Genomic DNA, 24,659 nt, shown 5'->3' on the forward strand with positions numbered 1-24,659 from the left:
CGCTAGCTTCTGTTCAACGTTGCTAGCTTCTCGAGTTAGCTTTCGGCTAACGTCGCTACCTTCTACTGTTCATTCCACAAGAGTTGGCAGCTATGCTTTGGCAAAATCATCAGCTCGTTTGCCTCGAGCCCAAAACTAACGCCGCTAGCTTCTGTTCAACGTTGCTAGCTTCTCGAGTTAGCTTTCGGCTAACGTCGCTACCTTCTACTGTTCATTCCACAAGAGTTGGCAGCTATGCTATTGTTCATTCCACAAGTGTTGGCAGCTATGCTTTGACAAAATCATCATCATCTATCCAAAAATCACGCTTACGTTTTTGCAAATGCTTGATCATAAGCAGACCGGTTGAGAAAGCAGTCATCTTTGAAGTGGAGATGGCAGAGAACACTCGTCATGATGGCGTGAAATTCATTCGCTTCGTGCAAATAAAAGATCTCCATTTAAGTGTCCTGCTATCCTTCGGCCACTGGTACAACTTTTCTGTCGATTGCAAACGATACATCGCCACATACCGCTGTGGCATCTTACCAACAAGCAATGCAACAATGCTGTTCATTGGAAGGACTTCCCTCGCAGTTCTCCATGTGACGTCATTTCCGAAGATTGCCGAAGAAAAGCATTTTCGTTGTCAAGGGCGTTGCTATGGGTTAAACAAAGAATCTGGAAGGGTTGCGTTAACAAAAAAATAACGGAAATATGCTTATAATTGTTCAGCCGTTGATATTACTCAAAAACATGGTTGGCCAATTTTACTTCACACTTGGCCTTTAATAACAGCTCTCTGCGACCAACCATTAATACTGTGTGGCCTGTGATGAAAACCGGTTGACACTCCTACTTGAGCAGATAACGCCTGAAACATTGTGGACATAAAGTTGCCAGTCACAGAAACAGCATTAGAAATGATGACAAAGGGTGTTCATGTCGACATTTTACACTAGAGGGTGCTCTTCAATAATTTCAAATGTCTTGCTCTGCTCTTGTTTAATAAAGAAACTTTTGTGATCTTTACACTACATTACAAGTTCATTAAAAGGCAATAGAGTGCATGAACCCACACTTTTCGCAAAGCTTTTGACATGATTGTGTGCTTTTTTTCCAGTGCTGAGGATATTGTTGTTAAACTAAGTGGCAGTCAGCTGACAATGGATTACCTGGAAGAGATCGGTTTTGAGGACCCCATCCTGGTTCAGAAAAAAGATGGTTTGGGCATGTCTATGCCACCTCCCACATTTTACATCAGCGATGTGGAAAATTATGTTGGTAAGAAATGACTGCTTATCTTCATTTATACTGTTCTCAGAGAAATGTTAATACTGTTTTTGTCATACTAGACAAAGCATGAACGCAAGAATATGCTTACACAATCTGAATATTCCTGGGACCTCTTGCCATTTCCTAACCAACCACAATCCACACGTCAAACACAATCCCTGTTGTCAGTCAATTCAGTTTGTTCTAACTTAAATTCCATATCATTTATAATTAAATGAATGAAATAAACATCACCATGAAACTGTTATTAAATTGACAGGCACTGTTTTAAAAACCTTAACAGTAAGTAAGTGCACATGTAACACAGAAAGAATCGGGCTTTGGAAAAAAATGCTATGCATACCCAGCCTTGACTTTGTCTCATAATGAACACAGTGATCAGTATGCAGAGGTTAGGAAGATATATATATATATATATATATATATATATATATATACATCTCACCTAGTCTTTTGTGAGCAGTATGGTTACATACCAAGATACCACAGATGCATTATTTGTCTTTGACGGTATTCATGGAGAAGTACAGAGAACATTAGAATAAGGTGATTTGTGTCTTGATAGATCTAGAGAAAGCCAGTGGACAAGGTACCCAGAGAGGAACTATGGCACCACATGAGAAAATCTTGAGTGACAGAGAAGTATGTTAGTACAGTACAGGGCACGTATGAGAGTACCAGAGCAGTAATGAGGTCTGCTGTATGTGTGACAGAGGAGTTTCAGGTGGAGGTGGGACTGCATCAGGGATCAGCTCTAAGCCTCTTCCTCTTTGCAAGCGAAATGGATAGGGTGACAGATGTGAGCTGTGACTGCAATCCCCATGGACCATGATGTTCACTGGTGACTTTGTGATCTGCTGTGAAAGCAGTGAACAAGTGGAGGAACATTTAGAGCAGGGGTGCCCAAACTTTTTGGACCGAAGATCGACTTTTCGATCAACCAACCTCCCGGGATTGCCCCTTACCGCGCACGGACACACGCACGCACGCCATGATGAGAAACAGCCCGACACGGAGGCATGTGATGCACTTTTGCAGCCTGTTAACTATCGTAACTCACACGTACAGTTTTAAAGTGCTTCCCTGAGCCCTCTAGATTCCTATTCTTTGCCCGTGCCCTCGGTGAATTGTACACGAAGCAAACTCTGAATGAGAATAATGACGATAAAAGATATAGCGCAACAGCTCTGATCACAAGCTGCAATTGCAGACTCCTGAGCGCTAACATCTTCAGGTGACGTAGGTCACGCGCCACCGTTTAAAGATGTACCTGCTTTATTTTATTTTAGAAATATTTTTTGGTGAAAATGAGACTGATAGGATGATTAGGGTGCAGTGTACATTCACACAAAAAATATGTTCACATGTACAAAGACACACATATGGTTTTGTTTTTTTTCTCCTCTACACCCCTCGGATCTACTTGGGACCAGTCCTAGATCTACCGGTCGAGCAGGATCGACGTAATGGGCACCCCTGATTTAGAGAGGTGGAGTCACGCACTGTAAAGGAGATTGGAATGGGTGGAGAAAAGTGTCAGGTGGTTTATGTGGTCGAAGAGTCTCTGCTAGGATGAACGGGAAAGTTTATAAGACATTGGTGAGGTTGGCCAACTTTTGGAGACAATGGTACTCAAGAGGCAAGAGGAAGCACAGCTGGAGGTGGCAGAAATGAAGATGTTGAAGTTTTCTTGACGAGTGACAAAGTTGGATAGGATAAGAAACGCGATCATCAGAGGGACAGCCAAGGTTAAATGTTTTGGGGCCGAAATTAGAGAAGGTAAACTTAGATGGAGCTGACAGGAAAGAGAGCAAGAGACGGAAAAGAGAATTGATAGACGTCGTGAGGGAAGACATGAGTGTACATGGTGTTAGATGAGAGATGTCAAAAGAAAGGGTGGGATTGAAAAGGATGATTGGCTGTTAGTGGTTCCTAACGCGGCAAGCCAAAAGGAAGAGAAGATTATTGGTTCTGCCCAGATTGGGAAAAAAATGTGTTTGGGGTTTTAATTTACTTTAAAATATATTGATGAATGAATGAATGTTTTCTGAACAGTTGTAATTTTGCCTTTTTTTTATTTTTTTAAAACATCTCAGGTCCTGACGTCGCAGTTGATGTTGTGGATGTCACTAAACAGACTGATAGTAAGATGAAGCTTAAAGAATTCGTCGATTATTATTACAGCACAAACAGAAAGAAAGTCTTAAATATAATCAATCTGGAGTTCTCTGATTCAAGGTACACACTCATTGGAGAACTTTAAAATGTCGTACAATTTTGCCAGTCTCAAAGTGCCCATGCCTAAATTCATGTTGTACTTTTTCTCTTGAACAGGATGAATAGTATTGTGGAGAGTCCTCAAATTGTGCAGAGTTTGTCTTGGGTTGAAAACTACTGGCCTGACGATGCTCTGCTTGGAAAGCCAAAAGTCACCAAATACTGTCTGATCTGTGTCAAAGACAGCTACACAGACTTCCACATTGAATGTGGTGGTGCCTCTGTCTGGTATCATGTATTAAAGGTATGACTGGCTTTTAAAAAAATTCATCAAATCGGATCGATTTTTTCCCCTTTTCATAAAACAATAAATCAATCCTTTTTAATGTTTTTTTCCCCATAAATTTATGTGATGTCATGTGAGCTCTCGTGACTATGTGAGAGTAGCCTGTCAAAACATGGCGCAAGCACTGAAATCAGCGTCAACAAGCTTGAAGGCAGATTTTTCATTTAAAAAAAAAACCCAAAGAGAGGAATGTGAATGTCTTGAATTTACAGTGTATTTTTGCCACTTTATTTCCACAGTTTGTCCTGTGGTTGGGATTTATTTAAATTATTGTTTTGATCAGGTATTGTTCATTAAAACTTGATTGAAATAACGTAACAGCAATGGGTTCAATTCTGAATGTAAGAACTTTCGAATATTTGCAGCTTTACTTTGGAGAATATCTTCAATATGAAAGTAAAATTGGTCCTATGTAAAATCCTTAACTCAATAGAAAACTAAAGTGAATCGCAAATTGAATTGAATCGGGCTTGTGAATCTAATCGATTTTGGAAATTTGAGTCGATACTCAGCCCTAATTAAAGGTACCAATTGATTTTGGTGTGAATGTACCCAGTGTTCAGATTGCAGCAGTTTTCTTTCAAATTTCTCAAAACACTTTATTCTTTGCTGGTAGAAAAAAATGGATGTTCTGTATTTCCAGGGAGAAAAGATTTTCTTTCTCATCAAGCCCACCTCTGCCAACCTTTCGCTATATGAGCGCTGGAGGTCATCATCAAATCACAGTGAAATGTTCTTTGCTGACCAAGTGGACAAATGTTACAAATGCTGTCTGAAGCAAGGACAGACCTTGTTCATTCCATCAGGTTAGAACTACAAACCTACATACCTTCTCGTCATGTAAGCTTTGATAATCATAATTTAGTAGTCTGTGTCACGATGCGTGGTGGTGGAGGACCCCAAAAAGCAGGCAGGAGGGAGGAGCAGGGTGAACTTGACAAATTGTATTAAACACTGAGAAAACTACATCCAGAACATAAACCTGAAGACAGCAAGAATCCAAAGTAACAAACAAAAACCCATCACAGAAGCAAAAGACTAACAGGAACAGAATCACCAACAGAAAACAGTGACAGCAATAAACAATGACCCGACACAGAGTGGTCGTCCTTTTAAACAAACTAATGACACAATGACTAACAGGTGTGCAGGTGCAAGCGAAGCCCTACAGTGCCACCTGTCGGTCACAAACAGAACCATGACAGTCTGGAGAATACCAGTCAAATGTTTCTATGCATCTTCTTTTTCCAGTAGCATGCAAACATGTCCAATATTTTCACTGAGGCTGGATGTATTTTTTAGAATGAAATTTAGGAAACTATTCTTAATATTTTTTCCTTTAATTTACTGAAAAAAATAATAGCCTAAACACATTTTTATGAACTAATAGAAAGAAAATTGTGCTTGGATGAATAATATTGACTTATTTATCGAGACATATTTTTGTGCGCCCACAAATCTCATACAGACACTTCTTAATTTCTACAAAATCATAATCAGATTTCTCTTCCCCAATTTCAAGAATAAATCGGGTGGAAAATTTTAACCATTTATAGAGTTCTGTATTTTTAATTAATGTTGTTGGTTGTATGTTATTTTAATGCTGCATTAATGCTCCATTTAAAAATGAGTTGGCTACCTTCAGTGTGATGTGTATCTTATCTATGATATCATACACAGTTGTTTGTTTTCTACTTTTCTTTGAAATGATGTCTGCATTTGTTCAGGTTGGATCAATGCAATTCTGACACCGGTTGACTGCTTGGCTTTCTCTGGCCATTTTGTCCACAACCTGAGCGTGGAGATGCAGATGAGGTCTGCACACACAAAAGGACCCTTTATTCTGCCTTGCATTGTTGTTTGATAGCATTTTGTCTACACTTGTGCTAAAGCAGTTCTGTTGATTTTCCTTAGAGCAAATGGCATTGAGAAGCGACTAAAGGTGAAAACCCTCACCCCATTTCCCAACTTTGAGACAGCATGTTGGTACGTGGGACGTCATCTCCTTGAACGATTCAAAGGTGAACGCTTAATTTCATGGAAAGTCACATGCCACATTTTGCTGTGATATGTTCTGTAATGGGACAATCCAAATTTACATGTGGAGATAAAAGTTGAAGGGCAAAACCCTTTCCTTATTCATTTTATGATGTCACACCTAAATGTTTCCAAGTTTGGATAAAGATTTTGGCCTCGTTTATCCAATACTTTTGGAGGCAATTGTGAGTGCAGTGGGATAACCACTAGTTTCTGTTGTCACACTAATTGTTTCCTTTTTTATTGTGTAGCGACCTCAGTGCCATCAGTGCATTAAAATCCATGTTTATGATAAGCAATGTTCCCTCTAATTTTCCATGCATCTGAGCATTCACCCAGACTCTGTTTCGCTGGGACCACAGTGAGCAAAATCAGACACACACATGGTGGCCAAACCAATATCACACCTGTGCAATTCCCGTAAGATCGTAACAAGTTAGATGATGTGCAGTGCAAGAGTGTTTGCCTCCTTCCTGATTTCTGTGTTCTTTGCATATTTATCACATACAAACGTTTCAGTTCATCAATTCAATATTATCACACAGAGACTACCCAAGGAAATATAAAATGCAGTTTCGAAATGCCATTTTAATTTATGAATGCACAAAAAAAAAGTCCAAAACTACCGGTCCCTATGTGAAAAGTTAATTCCACCCACTTGTTAAATCACAAAGTGACTGTGACTATGACAGTTTTGTGAAAGCTGAGTTCAACTTCCCACGCAACACCCTAGCACCACATTTGTTGAATTAAGAAATCACATAAATAGAATCTGTCAGACAAAGTGAAGGAGGCGACAAGATCTCAAGAAATAAACACATCATGCCACGATCCGAGGTAATTCAAGAAGAAATTAGAAAAAAGTTATTGAAAACTATCAGTCTGGAAACGGTTACAAAGCCATTTCCTGGTCTCTGGGGCTTCAGCAAACCACTGTCAGAGCCATTAGCCACAAATGGTTAAAACTGGAAAAAGTGGCAAACATTCCTAGGAGTGGTTGACCAGCTAAAATTACTCCAAGAGTACGACAATGACTCCTCGAGAAGGTGAACAAAAGAACCTAGAACACCACCCAAGGGACTCCAGACCTCGCTGGCCTCATTTCAGGTCACTGCTGACGACTCTATCATAATAAAGACACAAGCCAAAAATGGGGGGAGAGTTCCCTGGCAAAAATCATTGCTGTCCAAAAAGAACACAAAGGCTCATCTCACATTTGCCAAAAGACACCCTGATGATACTCATGACTTTTTTAAAAACATTGGGTGGACTGATGAGTCAAAAATGTAACTTTTTGGAAGATGTGCAGCCCATTACGTCTTGGGTAAAATTGGCACAGAACATTAACCCAACAATGAAGCATGGCAGTGGCAGTGTGATGGCCTGTGGTTGATTTGCTACCTCAGGACCCGGACAACTTGCTGTGATTGATGGGACAATGAATTCTGCTGTTTACCAGAAATTTCTGAAGAAGAAGATCCGACAATCAGTTTGCGTCCTCAAACTCAAGAGTTCTCGGCTCATACAGCAGGACAACGATCGGAGACACATCAGCAAGTCCACCTCTGAATGGCGAAAAAAAAATAAATTAAGGTTTTGGAGTGGCCAAGTCAAAATCTGGATTTGAATCCAATTGTGATGCTTTGGTGTGCACTTAAACAGTCAGTTCATGCTAGAAAAGCCTCCAATATGGCACAGTTGAAGCAATTCTCCGAAGAAGAGGGCCAAAATTCCTCCACAGCGATGTGAAAGACTCATCACCAATTATTGCAAACGCTTGATTTCAGCTATTTCTGCCAAGGGAGGCTGTGAGGGTGGAATCAGTGTGCAATTGCTCACACGCACAATTTAGAGGGAACATTTATTTTAGCATTTCAGGAATTTATTCTAGAGGTAGAAATTTGTTGAACACAGTTTGTTTGAAATTGAAGATGAAATACATCATTAGCGTTCTTTTGATTCCACCTTAATGAGGGCTGTGGTTGCACCATATTCAACCACCCATTGAACTGATGCCAGCAAGACATGCAGGTGCAATCAAAATAATTCAACCCTGATTAAAAATGACATTTATGTACACCAATTACATACTGTAATGATAAACGAAAATAACAGATTAAATAGCTCCACAAAGGTAATAATTCAAGCCATTTCAACATACAGGTACTTTGTAAATCTCTCTCTCCTGACCTCCTTGCCTGAGCAAACAAATAGTGAGTGAATGCATTGTAGCCCTGCTGAGACCTTTACATGCCCTTTGATAAATGGACATAGAAATTTGAGACCAACATAATCTTTCTTTCCTTCATTTTTTCTTTCTTGCTTTCTTTCTTTCTCCGTCTGTCTCTCTCCCACTCTCTCTGTCACTCTCTCTCTCCCACTCTGTGTATTAGTCTCCCCCTCCCTCTCTCTGTCCCCCCACTCCTCCTCTCTCTTTATTTTCTCTCTCTCTCTCTCTCTCTCTTCCCCTTTCTCTCTCTCTCTCTCTCTCTGCATATATCTCTAACTTTATTGTCTCTGTTGGTGGGTTGCCTCTTGATATAATATCCATTTTTATGTGTTGGCTTCATGTGTTCGAGTTGTTGATGGTGGGAAACAATGGTCAGTCACAGCCTGAAGCGGACCTTGATTGGCTGTCATTATGTTTGGGCTTGTTTAGCATAAACTGACTCTCATTCGAGTTAGGAGGGCCAGCTAAGCAGCGGAGGGAGAGGTGAACATGGAGGAGCATGTGAGAGTTATCAGCCCAATGAATGAAAAATGTACATTCCAAAAACACCCTGACAGGACTATTGATAAATGTAGAGTGTTGTGGCTAATGTGTAAGAAGGAGTTTGCTGACCACCGAAGCAGCTCGAGTTTAGCCAACCACATCAATGCAAAGCACCCAGTCGTGAGTGCAGCCAGAGCTTACGTTAGCATCGAAAGTGTAAGCAATATAGTGAGCCATAGCAAGCTCTTCGCCAAACTTAAACTCAAGGAGAACACACCGCATGCGAGGCATGAAATCAGCATAGGTGCTGTGTCCTCTGGAGCCTACTGGAAGGGATTGATGTTTATTTCAGCACTTTATTTTGTAACGATGGACAGTGTTATTTCTGAAGTGCTAACTTACAGCAGTGTGTTTTAAGGGTCTCTTTTATTGATTTTTTTATTATCCGAAGCAAGTTCAGTGTTCAGTACTGGTATTGCTCGAAAAAGTGTTCTTCCTGTTTTTGACATGTTAACCTAAGCACTTTTTAAGGACCTGATGTTCTATTTTATTTTTATTTTGCAATTATTTGGAGATTTACAAAAACAAACAAAACAGTGATATTCCACCTCGTGGTTGAAACTAAAGGGCGCAGGTAGGACTTGCGACTAGTCACAAATACAGCAGAAAGTAAATGGCTAGCACTGCATCTGTTCAAGTCTATTTAAAAAAAACAATAAAATACTTTGTTTTTTTTGATCTGCCTCAACAATGTAATGAATTTAAAATGAAAATAGGGGTTTTCTCAGCAATTTGTAGATGAGATTAAAATATAGATTAATTTGATCAATTAATTATAGATCATAATTAATCTTAAAACAACCTGTTGTTGTTGTTTTTTGTTGTTACATGCTGCAAATGGGATGTATGGCCAAATACCAGCTTCTGGCAGCGTTCTTCTGGAATTTTAGCACTCTCTACTTGGGCAATGCAGTGTTGGCCCATGGTCCGGAAACCTTTTAGCCAATGTGGCTAAAGAATATACAAATCTCCTTGTCATATTTGAGTGTAGTTCGCCATTCCACCACTTGTTGATGTGGCGGCAGTTCCCCCTGTTTTGCCTTTTGTATTTTGTATTTTGTGCACCTCTCATGCTGCACACATCAAAGCCATTGTAACCCAAAAAAACAACAACAACAAAAAAAAGCACGAAATACTTCAGGGAAGATGCAGTTTTTTTTTCAGACTATGGTCATAGCTTGATAGCTCACTGCATGGTGAATTGGTAGAAATGAACTAAGTCATTATCATTTAGGAACTTGCAATTGCGCCAAATCACTACAGATTAATTGAGGGCACTTATATGGAGAGGAGAGGCGACTCATGCTGTTCCTTGGTTGCATCAGCTCTGGCCTCCGTGGCATCCATCAGAGAGTTCCTAGGCGAAAAAGCACTGCTGTCCAAAAAGAACACAAAGGCTTGTTTCACATTTGCCAAAAGACATCTTAATGATCCTCAACACTTTTGGAAAAACCTTCTGTGGATTGATGAGTCAAAAATTGGAAGTTTTTGGAAGATGTGTGGCCTCTTACATCTGGTGTAGAGATGGCACAGAATTTGATCAAAAGGACACGATACCAAGAGTGAAGCATGATGGTGGCAGTTTGATGCTCTGTGGCTGCTTGCTACCTCAGGACCAGGACAACTTGCTGTGATTGAAGGGACAATAAATTCTGCTGTCTACTATAAAATCCCGAAGCCATGCATCCGACCATCAGTTTGCACTCTCAAACGCAAGCGCTCTTAGATCATGCAGCAGGACAACGGCCCGAAACACATCAGCAAGACCACCTCTGATTGGCTCAAAAAGAAACAAAATTCAAGTTTTGGGGTGGCCAAGTCAAAGTCCGGATTTTAATCCATTTGAGATGCTGTGGTGTGACTTTAAAGAGGCAGTTAATGCTAGAAAACCCTCCAATATAGCGCAGTTGAAGCAATTCTCCGAAGAAGAGTGGGCCAAAATTCCTCCACAGCGATGTGAAAGACTCATCACCAATTATTGCAAACTCACACAGCCCATTATTAGGTTCAGGTGGAATATGGTCCTCAATCGGAAAAGGGTAGACTGGCCTCTCCAGGTCAGAGAAGAGATCTTACCAAGTGCAGTAGTTTAAGTATCTTGGGGTCTTGTTTACAAGTGAGGGCAGGAAGGAGCGGGAGATCAACAGGTGGATCGGTGCAACATCTGCTGTGATGCAGACTTTGTATTGATCTGTGGTGGTGAAGAAGGAGCTGACGCCAAAGGCGAAGCTTTCGATTTACTGATCAATCTACGTTCCTACCCTCACCTATGGTTACAAGCTATGGGTCTTGAACGGAAAAACGAGATCCCAGATACAACCAGCCGAAATGAGTTTCCCACACAGGGTGTCCGGGCTCTCCCTTAGAGATAAGGTGAGAAGCTCGGTAATCTGGGAGGGGCTTAGAATCTAGCTGCTTCTCGTACACGTTGAGAGAAGCGAGATGAGGTGGCTCGTGCATCTGATTAGGATGCCTCCTGGACGCCTCCCTGGTGAGCTGTTCCAAGCATGTCCCACCTCAAGGAGGCCCCAGGGACAACCCAGGACACGCTGGAGAGACTGTCTCCCAGCTAGCCTGGAAATGCCTTGGGACCCCCGGGAAGAGCTGAAACAAGTAGCTGGGGACAGGGAACTCTGGGCTTCCTGCTAAAGCAATTGCCCCCGCGACCCGACCCGGGATAAGCGTTAGAGGATGGATGGATGGATGGATGGATGGATGGATGGATGGATGGATGGATGGATGGATGGATGGATGGGGGCCAGTACTTTTTTCACATCCGGACAACTATGTTTCGATTTTTTTGTGCCTCAATAAACTAAATAAACTAAATAAACTAAATTGGCATTTATTAAATGCATTTTGTATTTCCTTGGGTTGTCTCTGTGTGATATTAAAATTGGTTTGATGAACTAAAAACTCAATGAATAAATATGCAAACACAGCAATCAGGAAGGGGGCAAATACTTTTTCACGGCACTGTAGACAGAGGAAGCTTTGCAAGCAACCAGTCACCTTATGTCTTGCAAACCTGAAAACAAAAGCATGCCACATCGACATACGTGTGGCGCTAAGGATGATGAGGGCTCGTTATGATCACTCTCGCAAACTGCTGAGCCAACGGAGTGATGGCTTCTTGAAATAGAACGGTGGACTTTTCCCTGCGCAAATATAAGCATCCTTAGGCATAAAGGCGTTACAAATGTGTCAAAACGTGAAACTTTGGACACACATCACGCCTGACAATATACATTTTTTATTAGTGTGTGCGTTGGAAAAAAATCTTTTGTTCTCATCTGTTGCATAGAAAGTTTTAAAGAAGCACTCTCTGTGGTACATGTCACCAAGATGTACGGAAAGCCATTTGCTATACCAAACAGGAAGTTCTTCATTTTGAATTTTCTTTTAAATCTGACCCAATTTTTCGCTGTTAGAGGTCACATTTTAAAGAGTTCCTCCTAGATAGTTTAAATGATTATCTTGAAACTGTGGATGTTTCATCTACAGATGTTTTTATAAATTAGCACTTACATCAGAAGTGGCAAAAAAATTATTGTGTAATTTTGCAGTCCAAGTTCTGTTTCACCTCGATTCATGAAATTAGGAGGCATATAACAGCCCAGTTGGAGCCATACCCTCAACCGGATGTCTGCTATTTTTGTTTGTTTGTTTGTTTATTGAACATTTAAACAGATAACAAAATTTGATGGGAAGTAAAAGGGAGTAATTTTTTTCCCTTCAGAAATACAACTTTGTTCTTGTTTTTGACTTTTTTTGAAGAGGCTTTTACCCCTTAGGTCAAAGCAACTCTAACTTCGAACAGCTTCTCAGTACCGTTTTGGCCCGAATATAAGACGGTGTTTTTTGCATTGAAATAAGACTGAAAAAGTGGGTGTCGTCTTATATTCGGGGGTCTAGACATTATACCCATTCACGACGCTAGATAGTGCCAGATATCCTTGAAGCGAATGCTGAACTTGACTCCCCAGGCCAAAGTGAACCCCTGCCACGAAGAATAAAAATAAAAATAGTGGTAGAACGAAGAAGAAAAATAAAAAATAGCCGTAAGAAGGAAAAGAGAAGAAAATAATAGAAGAGATAACAGAAAATGGAGAAACGTAGCAACAATCTGGAGAAAAGTGGGTCAAAGATCGGCCAGGTTAACCGGCAGCTGAGGAGAAGTTATGATGTAATTTACATTTCAAAAATGAGAAGCCATTCATTTTCGAATGTGATTGCACTTTAGTTTACATATTTAAATGTTCAGATATTAAGATTTGAATGAGGAAAAATAGCATGCTTTTTCTCTCAAATATATTGTTATAATCATTTGTTTCAGATGTACTGTAATTATTTTCTGTATAAAAATTAATTTGGTGTTCAAAAAGTCTTTTTTCAGACTTGAGTCTTGAACAAAGGGGGTCGTCTTTTAATTAGGGCCGTCTTATATTCGGGCCAATACGGTAGTGTGGCAGAGCAGGTTATTGTGTACTTTGTACATTATTTGTGCTGTTTTAAACTCAATCAAGTCATAAAATTTCTGTGTTTAATTTTGATAAATAGCGGTTGAGTAGATTTTGATTGATTAATAATTCCAATTGCTCTTTTTTGGAGTTTGAAAACAGGGAGAGCATTTGATTGAGTGACATTTCCCCATATTTCCACACAGCAGGTCCGGTACGCTAATTATAGTGAACAATATAATTAGTATAATGACTTCTTGTTCAAGACATCCTTGATTTTGTACAGGATCCCTGCAATTTTTGACATTTTCCTTTTGACGTTATCCATATGTGATTTCCAACTTAGTTTTGCATCAATTACTACATAGTTTTAACTTGGTGTTTAGCTGGTCGAGTGCCAACCCACCCCCCCAAAAATAAAAAAAATTGTGATCATTGCCAAACCATCTTTAAAATATTTTCAGTCCATTTCCCACAGTAGTCAGAAGCTGTTTCAGATTTTCTGCAGAACAGTTAAGAGTTGTCGTCTGCAAATAAGACACTTTAAAGTAATTTTGAAATGTAGCAGATGTCATTTATATGCTATATGAATAGTTTCGTTTCATAATTTGTCTCATTTTCCAACTTTTAAAGAGACAATATTTTATTGAACTCCCCCCAAGAGATTTCTACATCTGGTGTACTTCAAAATTTAGATGGTTCATTTAAAGATATTGAAAGTGAATATACCTAAAGCATTTAAAGCACCATTTTGTTTTCAAGTAAGGAAAGATCATTTATGCATATGGGCATAGCAGATATTGTGTATGAAGAATTATTTCCAATGGGTTTGTGCCCATTGCTAAGAAAAACTTAACATGACTCAAAACCTTTACCCAATGTAAAACTAAAGGAAAATCAAATCTGTTTGTTTGTTTATTTATTTATTTGTTTATTTTTGCATAGCTCTTACTCACAAAAGGGTCTCAAAGGCCTTCACAGACCCCGAGGTGACAAAGATTGGCGACATCCCATGATTCAAATCTCCAAATGGACAAGGAGTATCTCAAAATTGCATTTCGCATCCAAATACAAAAAAGAACCCTTGAGAATAGCCCACAGATGAGAGTACAAACATGCATGAAAGCTCCTGAAATTTTACACCAATTTCAGACCTGCCTAAAAAAAATATATATAATATTTTATATATATTATCAATATTTTAAAGGTTCATTGTGCCATTTTAAATAAATACATTTCAATGTGCCAGTTCCCCAATGTGACAGAATCCCGGCATGCCAGTGCCCCAAAGTGGGCGAGGCTACTAGGGCCCTCATTGCTCCTCGCAGCTCTAGTTAGAGATGAAGCTGCAACCGCTGCAAGGTCACTATTGTTTTTGTAGAAATTATTACTGCCTGAGCAGCGACCGCTACGAAGTCCCTTTTGGTTTTGTAGAAACAATGATTAGGGCCCAAGCAGCAACCGCTGCAAGGTCCTTATTGTTTTTGTTGAAATTATTATTTTTTTTAAATCATAATATCATGATTTTATTTATTTATTTGTTTATTTATTGTTCTGAAAAAGAGCGGATTTTTGGGGACCTAAACATCCATGAAAAATCAACAAACCTGGCACACCCTGTTGAACAACGATGAAAACAAAATGGCTCTGCAGTGCCACCTATCGTGGAAAAATAAAAAACAATCCCAGTATGTTTGACCTACTCCTACCAAAAAATAAAAATAAAAACAACCAAAAAAAACCCGTCAGGCATGTGTACCCTGAGACATACAAAAAAGTCCATTGCGGGCATCGTATAAAATGAATGAAATGAATAAAATGAGTGAGCTGTGAATTTTTGAGTGTACAATTTTGCACACTTTACAGCGGTCATATTTTTGCACCCTTGTCCAAGAGGTTTCATCCAATTGACTTCAGGATTCGGCTGTTCTCAAAGACTTCGGACAACAACATACTTTTGAGTTTTTGAAAATACTATATGACAAGGTTGGGGCATCAAAGTTTGTTTTCCTCACTTAAAAAGAGGAAAGGCTAAATAACTCTCCTGCACATGCTTCCCCCCGCCACCCCCCTCCAATCCTCAAACCATGTGTATAAATTGCCACAACCTGAAAACATTATTATTGTTATGATAAATTATTAGTTGGATTCGTTCAATGGGTGCAATACATTAAAATGTAAAATAAGACATTTCTTGTCACCACCACGTGGTACAATAATTATAACAAAGTATTGTCACGTAGATGTATTAAAGTCATGAGCATTGATATACATGTGAAGATTGTGATGTGCAGGGGAGTTATCAAGGCGTTTGGTCTTTTATGGGGAAAGAAATATTAAACACACCAGTCATAACGTTTTTTAAAAATGCACATTTTTTTTCCAATGTTTTTGTCCCAGGTCTCAAGATGGTATTGCCAATGAGGAATCTTCTCGGACAAAGGTGCCAAAGTATTTAATTGTGCAAAAATGGGCCCATTTTTGCACAATTTGGACATTCAAAAATTCATAGCTCACTTCCTGTACATTTTAGACTACAAAAACAACAGGGACCCCGCAACGGTCCTGTTCAGGTCATAATAATAACAATAAAAATAATTATAATAATAATAATAATTCCTATGAATACACAGTTCGCTGCTCTGGCCCTAATAATAATAATAATTTTTCAAAAAATATTAAGGACCTTGGAGAGGTTGCTGCTTGGGCCGCATTCATGATAATAAAAAAAAAAAAAAATTCTTTCCAAAAAAAAAAAAAACACAATAGGGACCTCATAGCGGTCACTGCTCGGGCCCGAATAATACGTGCTGTTCTTGAATACTTAATGAGGCATAACGTAATATAAGACAGCGATTATTTGTTATTTTTGCACTATCAAAATTCATTCTTATTATTACTGATCTCACCTCTGCCATTAACGTGTCCTGCGACATGTGTTGGGAAACTACATCTTGAAGATTTTTGTTCTGTCTGTAATAATCTCTTTGCACGGGAAGCACAATGAGCACTCTGTGGTTCATGTCCACCTGTGCTGCTGTCTTGTCCAGGGAAATTATTTTCTAAGCTCTGGAGCTGGCTTTCCTCCTCGCGAGTGGCTGATTTTCCCTGCCATATCTGCAACGTGAAAAATCATCATTACGTTGATTAGAATGAAAACTTTTATTTGACTGAACACGACCTACATGAATTGAAAACAAATCAGGCAATATTTACCTGTCTGTGAACTCCGCTAGGGAAAATCAGGACGCCGAGCGATCTGTTTATTCTTCGGTAGGTGCTTCAGGTTTTTCCTGTGCACAGCTGTTGATATATCGCCTCTATAGTGGCACAACGCTGCAACTGCAGTTAAAATACATCGCTGCCGCAGAGGAATATCAATCGCTCAATCAGCACAGCTGGAGCTTTACGCTGTATTGACCAATATCAATCGGTCTGGCTGGGTGCGGCACAAAATTATCTGGAGGCGGCCGCCACGTAATTTTGAACGGAGGAAAAACCTTGGTTTCAGTAACGAGGTGCACCCGGAGTTCCTCAGTAAAAATGTAACTAAATATCTGCGATGGTGGGCGCATTTGAAATAACCCTCGGGCATTTGAGTGGTAATTATATGTCCTCCATTCCGTTTCAAAGCCTTCGACGTCCTGATTGTTTACAAACATGTCTTAACCATTCAGTGGGGAGAACAAGTATTTGATACACTGCTGTTTTTTGAAGTGTTCCACTTACAAAGAAGGTAGAGGTCTGTAAAATCCCAAAAATCACAGTCGATGATTTTTAAATAATTAATTTACATTTTATTGCAGGACATAAGTGTTTGATGCATCAGACAAATAGAACTCAATATTTGGTACAGAAACCTTTGTTCGCAACTACAGAGATCAGACGTTTTGTATAGTTCTTCACCAGGCTAGCACACACTGCAGCAGGGTTTTGGCCCACTCCTCCATACAGATCTTCTCCTGAGTGTTCAGGTTTCAGGGCTGTCTCTGGGTAACACGGACTTCCAGCTCTCTCCAAACATTTTCTATTGGATTCACGTCTGGAGACTGGCAAGGCCACTTCAGGACCTTGAAATACGTTCTACGGAGTCACTCCTTCGTTGCCCTGGCCGTGTGTTTCGGGTCGTTGTCATGCTGGAAGACTCAGCCACAACCCATCTTCAATACTCTTACTGAGGGAAGGAAATTGTTGGCCAAGATCTCACGCTACACGGCCCCATCCATTTTTGTTTTCGAGTCTGTCCCTCGTGGTTGAAGAGTACCTTAGGTACAAATTACAGATCTCTACCTCCTTTGAAAGTGGGGCAACTTAAAAAATCAGCAGTGTATCAAATACTGTACTTCTTCACTCCACTGTATATCACGATTGACTGGTGCCACTGGTTCAAAGACCACAAGCGCGTCATAAAGTCGCATTGGCTCCCTCTGTGTTTTGGGATAAATTTTAAGGTTCTTTTACTGATTTATAAAACTCTTAATAGTCCTTCTTATTCATCTGATTTGCTTTTACTTTATCAACCCTTGTGTAACCTGGAGTCCTCTGACACTGGCCTTTGAACAATCCCAGAAGTTAAACTCCACGGTGAGGCATTGTTCAAAGTTTACGGCACACATTTGTGGAATGGCCTGCTGGAGAACGTTGATATTTTAAAAAGAGACTCAAAAGACCCACCTTTTTAGTTTAGCATTTGGCTGATTTTTATTATTTGGTTTATTTATTTTTATTATAGTTATCTTTTGCTCATTCATTTTATTCAGACTTATGTTTTTTTTTTTTTTTTTGATACAAGGTCGTCCTTATTTTGGTTATTTTGTCATTTTCCTATTCTGTTTTAGGTGTTTGATACTCATGCCTTTGGCTCCACATCATCTTATTCTGTTCTTAATTCATTGTTTTTACCTTCATATTATCTTATTTAATGCTGTTATAACTTCAGTGTTCCCCACTGAGGGCCAGCAACACTCAGAGCTATGTTTAACTCTGGTTGGGTTGGTGCCCATGGGGAGGTCCTGGCTCAGCGGAAGAGGGACCCCTCCGTCTGCCTGAGTTGGGATTGCCCCTGTGTTGAGGTCCCTGCAGCTGGAAGCTGGGCATTGTGACTGGTGGGGACGCCCCCATGAAAATGGCGTATCCTCACTCTTATTGCCTGCGCTCAGGCATGTTTTTAGCCATTTATTTTTAGTTAATGGTTTAAATGTGCTTATTTGGGGGGGGAGGTCCGTTGGCTGGGTGAATAAAAAAAAAAAAACACAATAGGGACCTCATAGCGGTCACTGCTCGGGCCCGAATAATACGTGCTGTTCTTGAATACTTAATGAGGCATAACGTAATATAAGACAGCGATTATTTGTTATTTTTGCACTATCAAAATTCATTCTTATTATTACTGATCTCACCTCCATATTGCCATTAACTTGTCCTGCGACATGTGTTGGGAAACTACATCTTGAAGATTTTTGTTCTGTCTGTAATAATCTCTTTGCACGGGAAGCACAATGAGCACTCTGTGGTTCATGTCCACCTGTGCTGCTGTCTTGTCCAGGGAAATTATTTTCTAAGCTCTGGAGCTGGCTTTCCTCCTCGCGAGTGGCTGATTTTCCCTGCCATATCTGCAACGTGAAAAATCATCATTACGTTGATTAGAATGAAAACTTTTATTTGACTGAACACGACCTACATGAATTGAAAACAAATCAGGCAATATTTACCTGTCTGTGAACTCCGCTAGGGAAAATCAGGACGCCGAGCGATCTGTTTATTCTTCGGTAGGTGCTTCAGGTTTTTCCTGTGCACAGCTGTTGATATATCGCCTCTATAGTGGCACAACGCTGCAACTGCAGTTAAAATACATCGCTGCCGCAGAGGAATATCAATCGCTCAATCAGCACAGCTGGAGCTTTACGCTGTATTGACCAATATCAATCGGTCTGGCTGGGTGCGGCACAAAATTATCTGGAGGCGGCCGCCACGTAATTTTGAACGGAGGAAAAACCTTGGTTTCAGTAACGAGGTGCACCCGGAGTTCCTCAGTAAAAATGTAACTAAATATCTGCGATGGTGGGCGCATTTGAAATAACCCTCGGGCATTTGAGTGGTAATTATATGTCCTCCATTCCGTTTCAAAGCCTTCGACGTCCTGATTGTTTACAAACATGTCTTAACCATTCAGTGGGGAGAACAAGTATTTGATACACTGCTGTTTTTTGAAGTGTTCCACTTACAAAGAAGGTAGAGGTCTGTAAAATCCCAAAAATCACAGTCGATGATTTTTAAATAATTAATTTACATTTTATTGCAGGACATAAGTGTTTGATGCATCAGACAAATAGAACTCAATATTTGGTACAGAAACCTTTGTTCGCAACTACAGAGATCAGACGTTTTGTATAGTTCTTCACCAGGCTAGCACACACTGCAGCAGGGTTTTGGCCCACTCCTCCATACAGATCTTCTCCTGAGTGTTCAGGTTTCAGGGCTGTCTCTGGGTAACACGGACTTCCAGCTCTCTCCAAACATTTTCTATTGGATTCACGTCTGGAGACTGGCAAGGCCACTTCAGGACCTTGAAATACGTTCTACGGAGTCACTCCTTCGTTGCCCTGGCCGTGTGTTTCGGGTCGTTGTCATGCTGGAAGACTCAGCCACAACCCATCTTCAATACTCTTACTGAGGGAAGGAAATTGTTGGCCAAGATCTCACGCTACACGGCCCCATCCATTTTTGTTTTCGAGTCTGTCCCTCGTGGTTGAAGAGTACCTTAGGTACAAATTACAGATCTCTACCTCCTTTGAAAGTGGGGCAACTTAAAAAATCAGCAGTGTATCAAATACTGTACTTCTTCACTCCACTGTATATCACGATTGACTGGTGCCACTGGTTCAAAGACCACAAGCGCGTCATAAAGTCGCATTGGCTCCCTCTGTGTTTTGGGATAAATTTTAAGGTTCTTTTACTGATTTATAAAACTCTTAATAGTCCTTCTTATTCATCTGATTTGCTTTTACTTTATCAACCCTTGTGTAACCTGGAGTCCTCTGACACTGGCCTTTGAACAATCCCAGAAGTTAAACTCCACGGTGAGGCATTGTTCAAAGTTTACGGCACACATTTGTGGAATGGCCTGCTGGAGAACGTTGATATTTTAAAAAGAGACTCAAAAGACCCACCTTTTTAGTTTAGCATTTGGCTGATTTTTATTATTTGGTTTATTTATTTTTATTATAGTTATCTTTTGCTCATTCATTTTATTCAGACTTATGTTTTTTTTTTTTTTTTTGATACAAGGTCGTCCTTATTTTGGTTATTTTGTCATTTTCCTATTCTGTTTTAGGTGTTTGATACTCATGCCTTTGGCTCCACATCATCTTATTCTGTTCTTAATTCATTGTTTTTACCTTCATATTATCTTATTTAATGCTGTTATAACTTCAGTGTTCCCCACTGAGGGCCAGCAACACTCAGAGCTATGTTTAACTCTGGTTGGGTTGGTGCCCATGGGGAGGTCCTGGCTCAGCGGAAGAGGGACCCCTCCGTCTGCCTGAGTTGGGATTGCCCCTGTGTTGAGGTCCCTGCAGCTGGAAGCTGGGCATTGTGACTGGTGGGGACGCCCCCATGAAAATGGCGTATCCTCACTCTTATTGCCTGCGCTCAGGCATGTTTTTAGCCATTTATTTTTAGTTAATGGTTTAAATGTGCTTATTTGGGGGGGGAGGTCCGTTGGCTGGGTGAATGTCAAGAGGAGGGAGTGCGTGGGTGGCACGTAAGGTGGGGGCAGAGGGTCTTTATTTGTTGTCAAGTTTTATTGGTTTATTTTAAACTGAACAGCACTTTGAATGTTGTATGATCAGGTGCTGTCCAAATAAAGTTGACTTGAGTTGAGAATTGATAAATCAGGGACAATCTTACCTGTACATAAACAATACAATAAGCACCCTTTGTTGGTCTTTCTTTGGAATGTTTCCTCATTTTGGTCATCCTGCACTTTAGAATAGTCTGGTAGTAGTATTTTTTCAGTAATTAATAACTGTTGATTTCTGTTTTTGCAGGCTTACATAAATCAAATAAGCAGCCAGCACCATATCTGATCCATGGTGCCAAAGTTATCAACGGAGCTTTCAGAGCATGGACAAAAAAGCAGGTATGAACACAAAGGGTTGGATACATGTTGTCTATCATGTTTTATTTTCGAAACATTTTAATATGTATTTTTCCTCTTCGAAGGCCCTCTTAGAACATGAAGATGAGCTTCCAGAAAACATGAAACCCTTACAGCTCATCAAAGATCTTGCCAGAGAGATTAGAATCTCAGAGGTACTTGTATTGTTTGGTCCAAAGATTACACAATATAAAAAATTAAACACAATGGCAGGCAGTGTTTTTTGGACCTGAGCCTTCAGTGGGTATTTTAAGTTACCTAATCCACCTCTTAATAACATGATCACATTGTAATGTAAAAAATCTCGGGGTGTGTATCCCTCCACAAAAAGATGACATGTGGAGTGCAAAACGATGCAAGGATGGTTTGATTTGAAACTGGAACGATTTGATTCGGTTCGACTTAGCGGGATTACAATTCGATTTGCTAAAATATGGCTCAGTTCGAGAGGTAATGACGTTTTTGTTGACATGTTACATAAATTTGATTTAATTTGTCAGTACTGTAAATGTGCAATTACCCTCTAAAATATCTCTTTACCTATATCACTCTAAAATGAAGCAATAATCGTGTCATCTCTTGATCAGTCACATTTGCAAGTAGCGATGATGCTAACGCCGTTTGTAGTAACATTACTTAAAAATGATTGTTTACATTAAAAGGTGTATTTATTATTCCTTTTTCTTATTTCTTAGTAGTTCACTGTATTATTTGTACTACTTTTGTTGCACTGTTGAATAAAACTCTATGAAATGAATGAAAAAAATGCATGTTAGAAAATGTTAAATTACTTGATAATTATGTAATAATTACCAGTGCTTTAAAAGTGGCAATTTCAAAGGAATGGAAATAATGGTTGCCCGTCCACGAACAGCACATACTTGTCTCAACTGGTCCGTGACACAAAAAAGGTTGGGGACCGCTGCCTAAGAGAACCCCACTGGCTTATTGAACACTCCATAGGGTAACTTCAGTATATAAACTATAACCAGCTTGTTAAAACCAAACTAATCAATTACTTTCAAATGTAAATGTCCTGTTGGTTGATTTATGTAAAGATGATTCAGTCATTGCTCTGTTTCTGTCTCAAGAATGCGACTAAGGCCATGAAGAGTGAGGTGCCATTGGAGGGCCCTCCATCACCCCACTCTGATCCTGAAGATCCTGTTTCACCAGCTCAGGTTCCCTCACCGAGCTTTGAGATAGTCAGAAAGAAAGTCTACAACCCTGCCAAACCCCATAGGCCACATAACCCCCCAAAGTCGACCATGACTCCGAAATCTCCGAAATCACTCAAGGCCAAAGACGGCGATAAGAAGAAAATTATAAATATACAAGATTCACCCCCTCCACCAAAATCCTCTAGTTTCAAAGCTCTGGAGTCCCATGCAAAGGACATCTTAAGTAAGATGGAACAGCCAAAGAAGCCAAAGGTAAGCAGATTGGCAGATTATTATGATTATTTTTTTTTTCAGTTTAGTACAGTTAATAAATTGTTGGTCCACTTCTGTCAAAGGAAAAAAAAACAAGTGGTCACTGAAATAACTTATCATTGGAAAAAAAAAAAGAACATGCAAACTCCACTCAGGAAGGGCGGGGCCCGAATCAAACCCATGACCTCGGCACTGTGAGATAAACATGCGCACCAATCGACCACTGTATGTGTGTGTGTGTGCGTGTGTGTGTGTGTGTGTGTGTGTGTGTGTGTGTGTGTGTGTGTGTGAAGGTGGGCATGAGCACTGGAAATCGAATATTGCACTCCAGTTTAAGTCAGTCATCGCACTTTTGCGCAGCAAAGCATATTGCCACTCAGTCAGTCAGCCTCACTGCGGTCAGGCCAGCCTCAGTTCGAAGTCAAATCAGCCGCCACAGTGATTGCTTACGAGGGCCAACTTCAAAACAAAAGTTAGGTCAGGCATTGTTATTAGTGGATAGTATGACTTGTGTGATGGCTGGCTTTACTTGGCCGGCTTCACTTGGCTTGCTCCCGACTAACTTTATGTTCGATGTGAGAACAGTGGCCCAATGCGCACAGTAGAGCCACCAGTGAAACGGTTATCTCCATGTCTCTGCGACACGGCTTCGCCAGTCCATCAAAATACGTTCTGATGTACTCGTGGTCTGTGGTGAAAAAAAAAAAAAAGAGTGGACCCGTCACTGCGGATGGCTGCCCCAGAGAACTCTGCTAGTTAGCTCATCATAGGGTTTCATACTGCACATCAGAAGTGAGCAATTTGTTTTTCATATGGCCATGCACCTTGTCTTAAATATTAATTTAATGTCATACAGCAATATTGTGATTGTTTTATTGCAATACCATTGTGTAGCCCTGGTATAATTAGGGCGCGAGCAGTGAACCTTGCAAGTTGACTATTGTTTATCTAGAAATTATTATTCTTATTATTTACTATTATTAAAGTCTCAGCAGTGACCATTGTGATGTCCCTATTGTTTTTGTAGAAATTATTATTTTTATTATGAGGACCCGATCAATGACTGCTCTGAGGTCCCTAATGTTTTTGTAATTTTTTTTGACCCGAAAAGAGTTGTATTTTGGGGGCTTGAGCATGTTAGAAATTTAGCACAGTCATTGAGCCTGGTGAAAAATTTTGTATTTTAAAGTTGTCAAAAACGGTGAAAACAAAATGGCTCTGTTGTGCCGCCTACTGTGAAAAAAAAAAAACAATCCTGGTACATTTGACCTAGGCCTAGGAAAATTGGCAAGGCATGTGTAGCACGCCGAGATGTACAAAAAAGTTCATTGCAGCGACATGCTAAAATGAACAGGAAGTGAATTATGAATTTTTGAATGTCAAAATTTTGCCCATAGATAGATAGACATATTACAGGTACTGAGGCCTAAGTGGAGGCTCAAAGGGGATCAAGACTTTTCCGTTGCTGGTCCCTTTGGAATGACCTCCCGCTGAATGTTTGGCAAGCTCCCTCGTTGCCTGTCTCTAAAACTTGTCTTCAAACTAATTTTTATTCTTTGGATTTTGACTCAGCATCAGTCTTGATTTTAGTTTTACTGTTTTTGTGCTTCTTACTGTCTTTTTATGCATTAGTTTTCTTGTATAGTTTGCTTTTTATTGTCTTTGTTGTTCATTTGTTTTATTGTTTGTTGTCTGAATAATTTTTTAAATGCTATATACAGTATATACTGTTGAGTTGATTAAAAAAACTAACAACACTTTTACCATATTCGACAAAAAAATATTGTAACTCTGCCCTTGCTTCACAGAACAATGATGGATATATCTATCTATCTATCTATCTATCTATCTATCTATCTATCTATCTATCTATCTATCTATCTATCTATATCTATATATCTATATATCTATAAATATATCTATCTATATATATAGAGAGAGAGAGAGAGAGAGAGAGAGA

At 39.8% G+C, this 24,659-nt stretch overlaps 1 protein-coding gene across 3 annotated transcripts in view; it reads left to right on the forward strand.

Annotated features, from left to right (window-relative positions):
• Positions 1–24,659, forward strand: part of phf2 (PHD finger protein 2) — a 107,735-nt gene that overhangs the window by 21,562 nt on the left and 61,514 nt on the right. For all 3 annotated transcript variants that reach the window (XM_019868224.1, XM_019868222.1, XM_019868223.1), the window contains exons 4-12: positions 1,103–1,263; positions 3,372–3,513; positions 3,610–3,796; positions 4,482–4,644; positions 5,566–5,653; positions 5,753–5,859; positions 21,157–21,248; positions 21,332–21,421; positions 22,358–22,699. In XM_019868224.1, coding sequence (XP_019723783.1) covers positions 1,103–1,263; positions 3,372–3,513; positions 3,610–3,796; positions 4,482–4,644; positions 5,566–5,653; positions 5,753–5,859; positions 21,157–21,248; positions 21,332–21,421; positions 22,358–22,699 — 1,372 coding nt within the window. The remainder of the gene's footprint in view (positions 1–1,102; positions 1,264–3,371; positions 3,514–3,609; positions 3,797–4,481; positions 4,645–5,565; positions 5,654–5,752; positions 5,860–21,156; positions 21,249–21,331; positions 21,422–22,357; positions 22,700–24,659) is intronic.

Source organism: Hippocampus comes, unplaced genomic scaffold (assembly GCF_001891065.2).
Source record: "Hippocampus comes isolate QL1 unplaced genomic scaffold, H_comes_QL1_v1.1 scaffold191, whole genome shotgun sequence".
Lineage (NCBI taxonomy): Eukaryota > Metazoa > Chordata > Actinopteri > Syngnathiformes > Syngnathidae > Hippocampus > Hippocampus comes.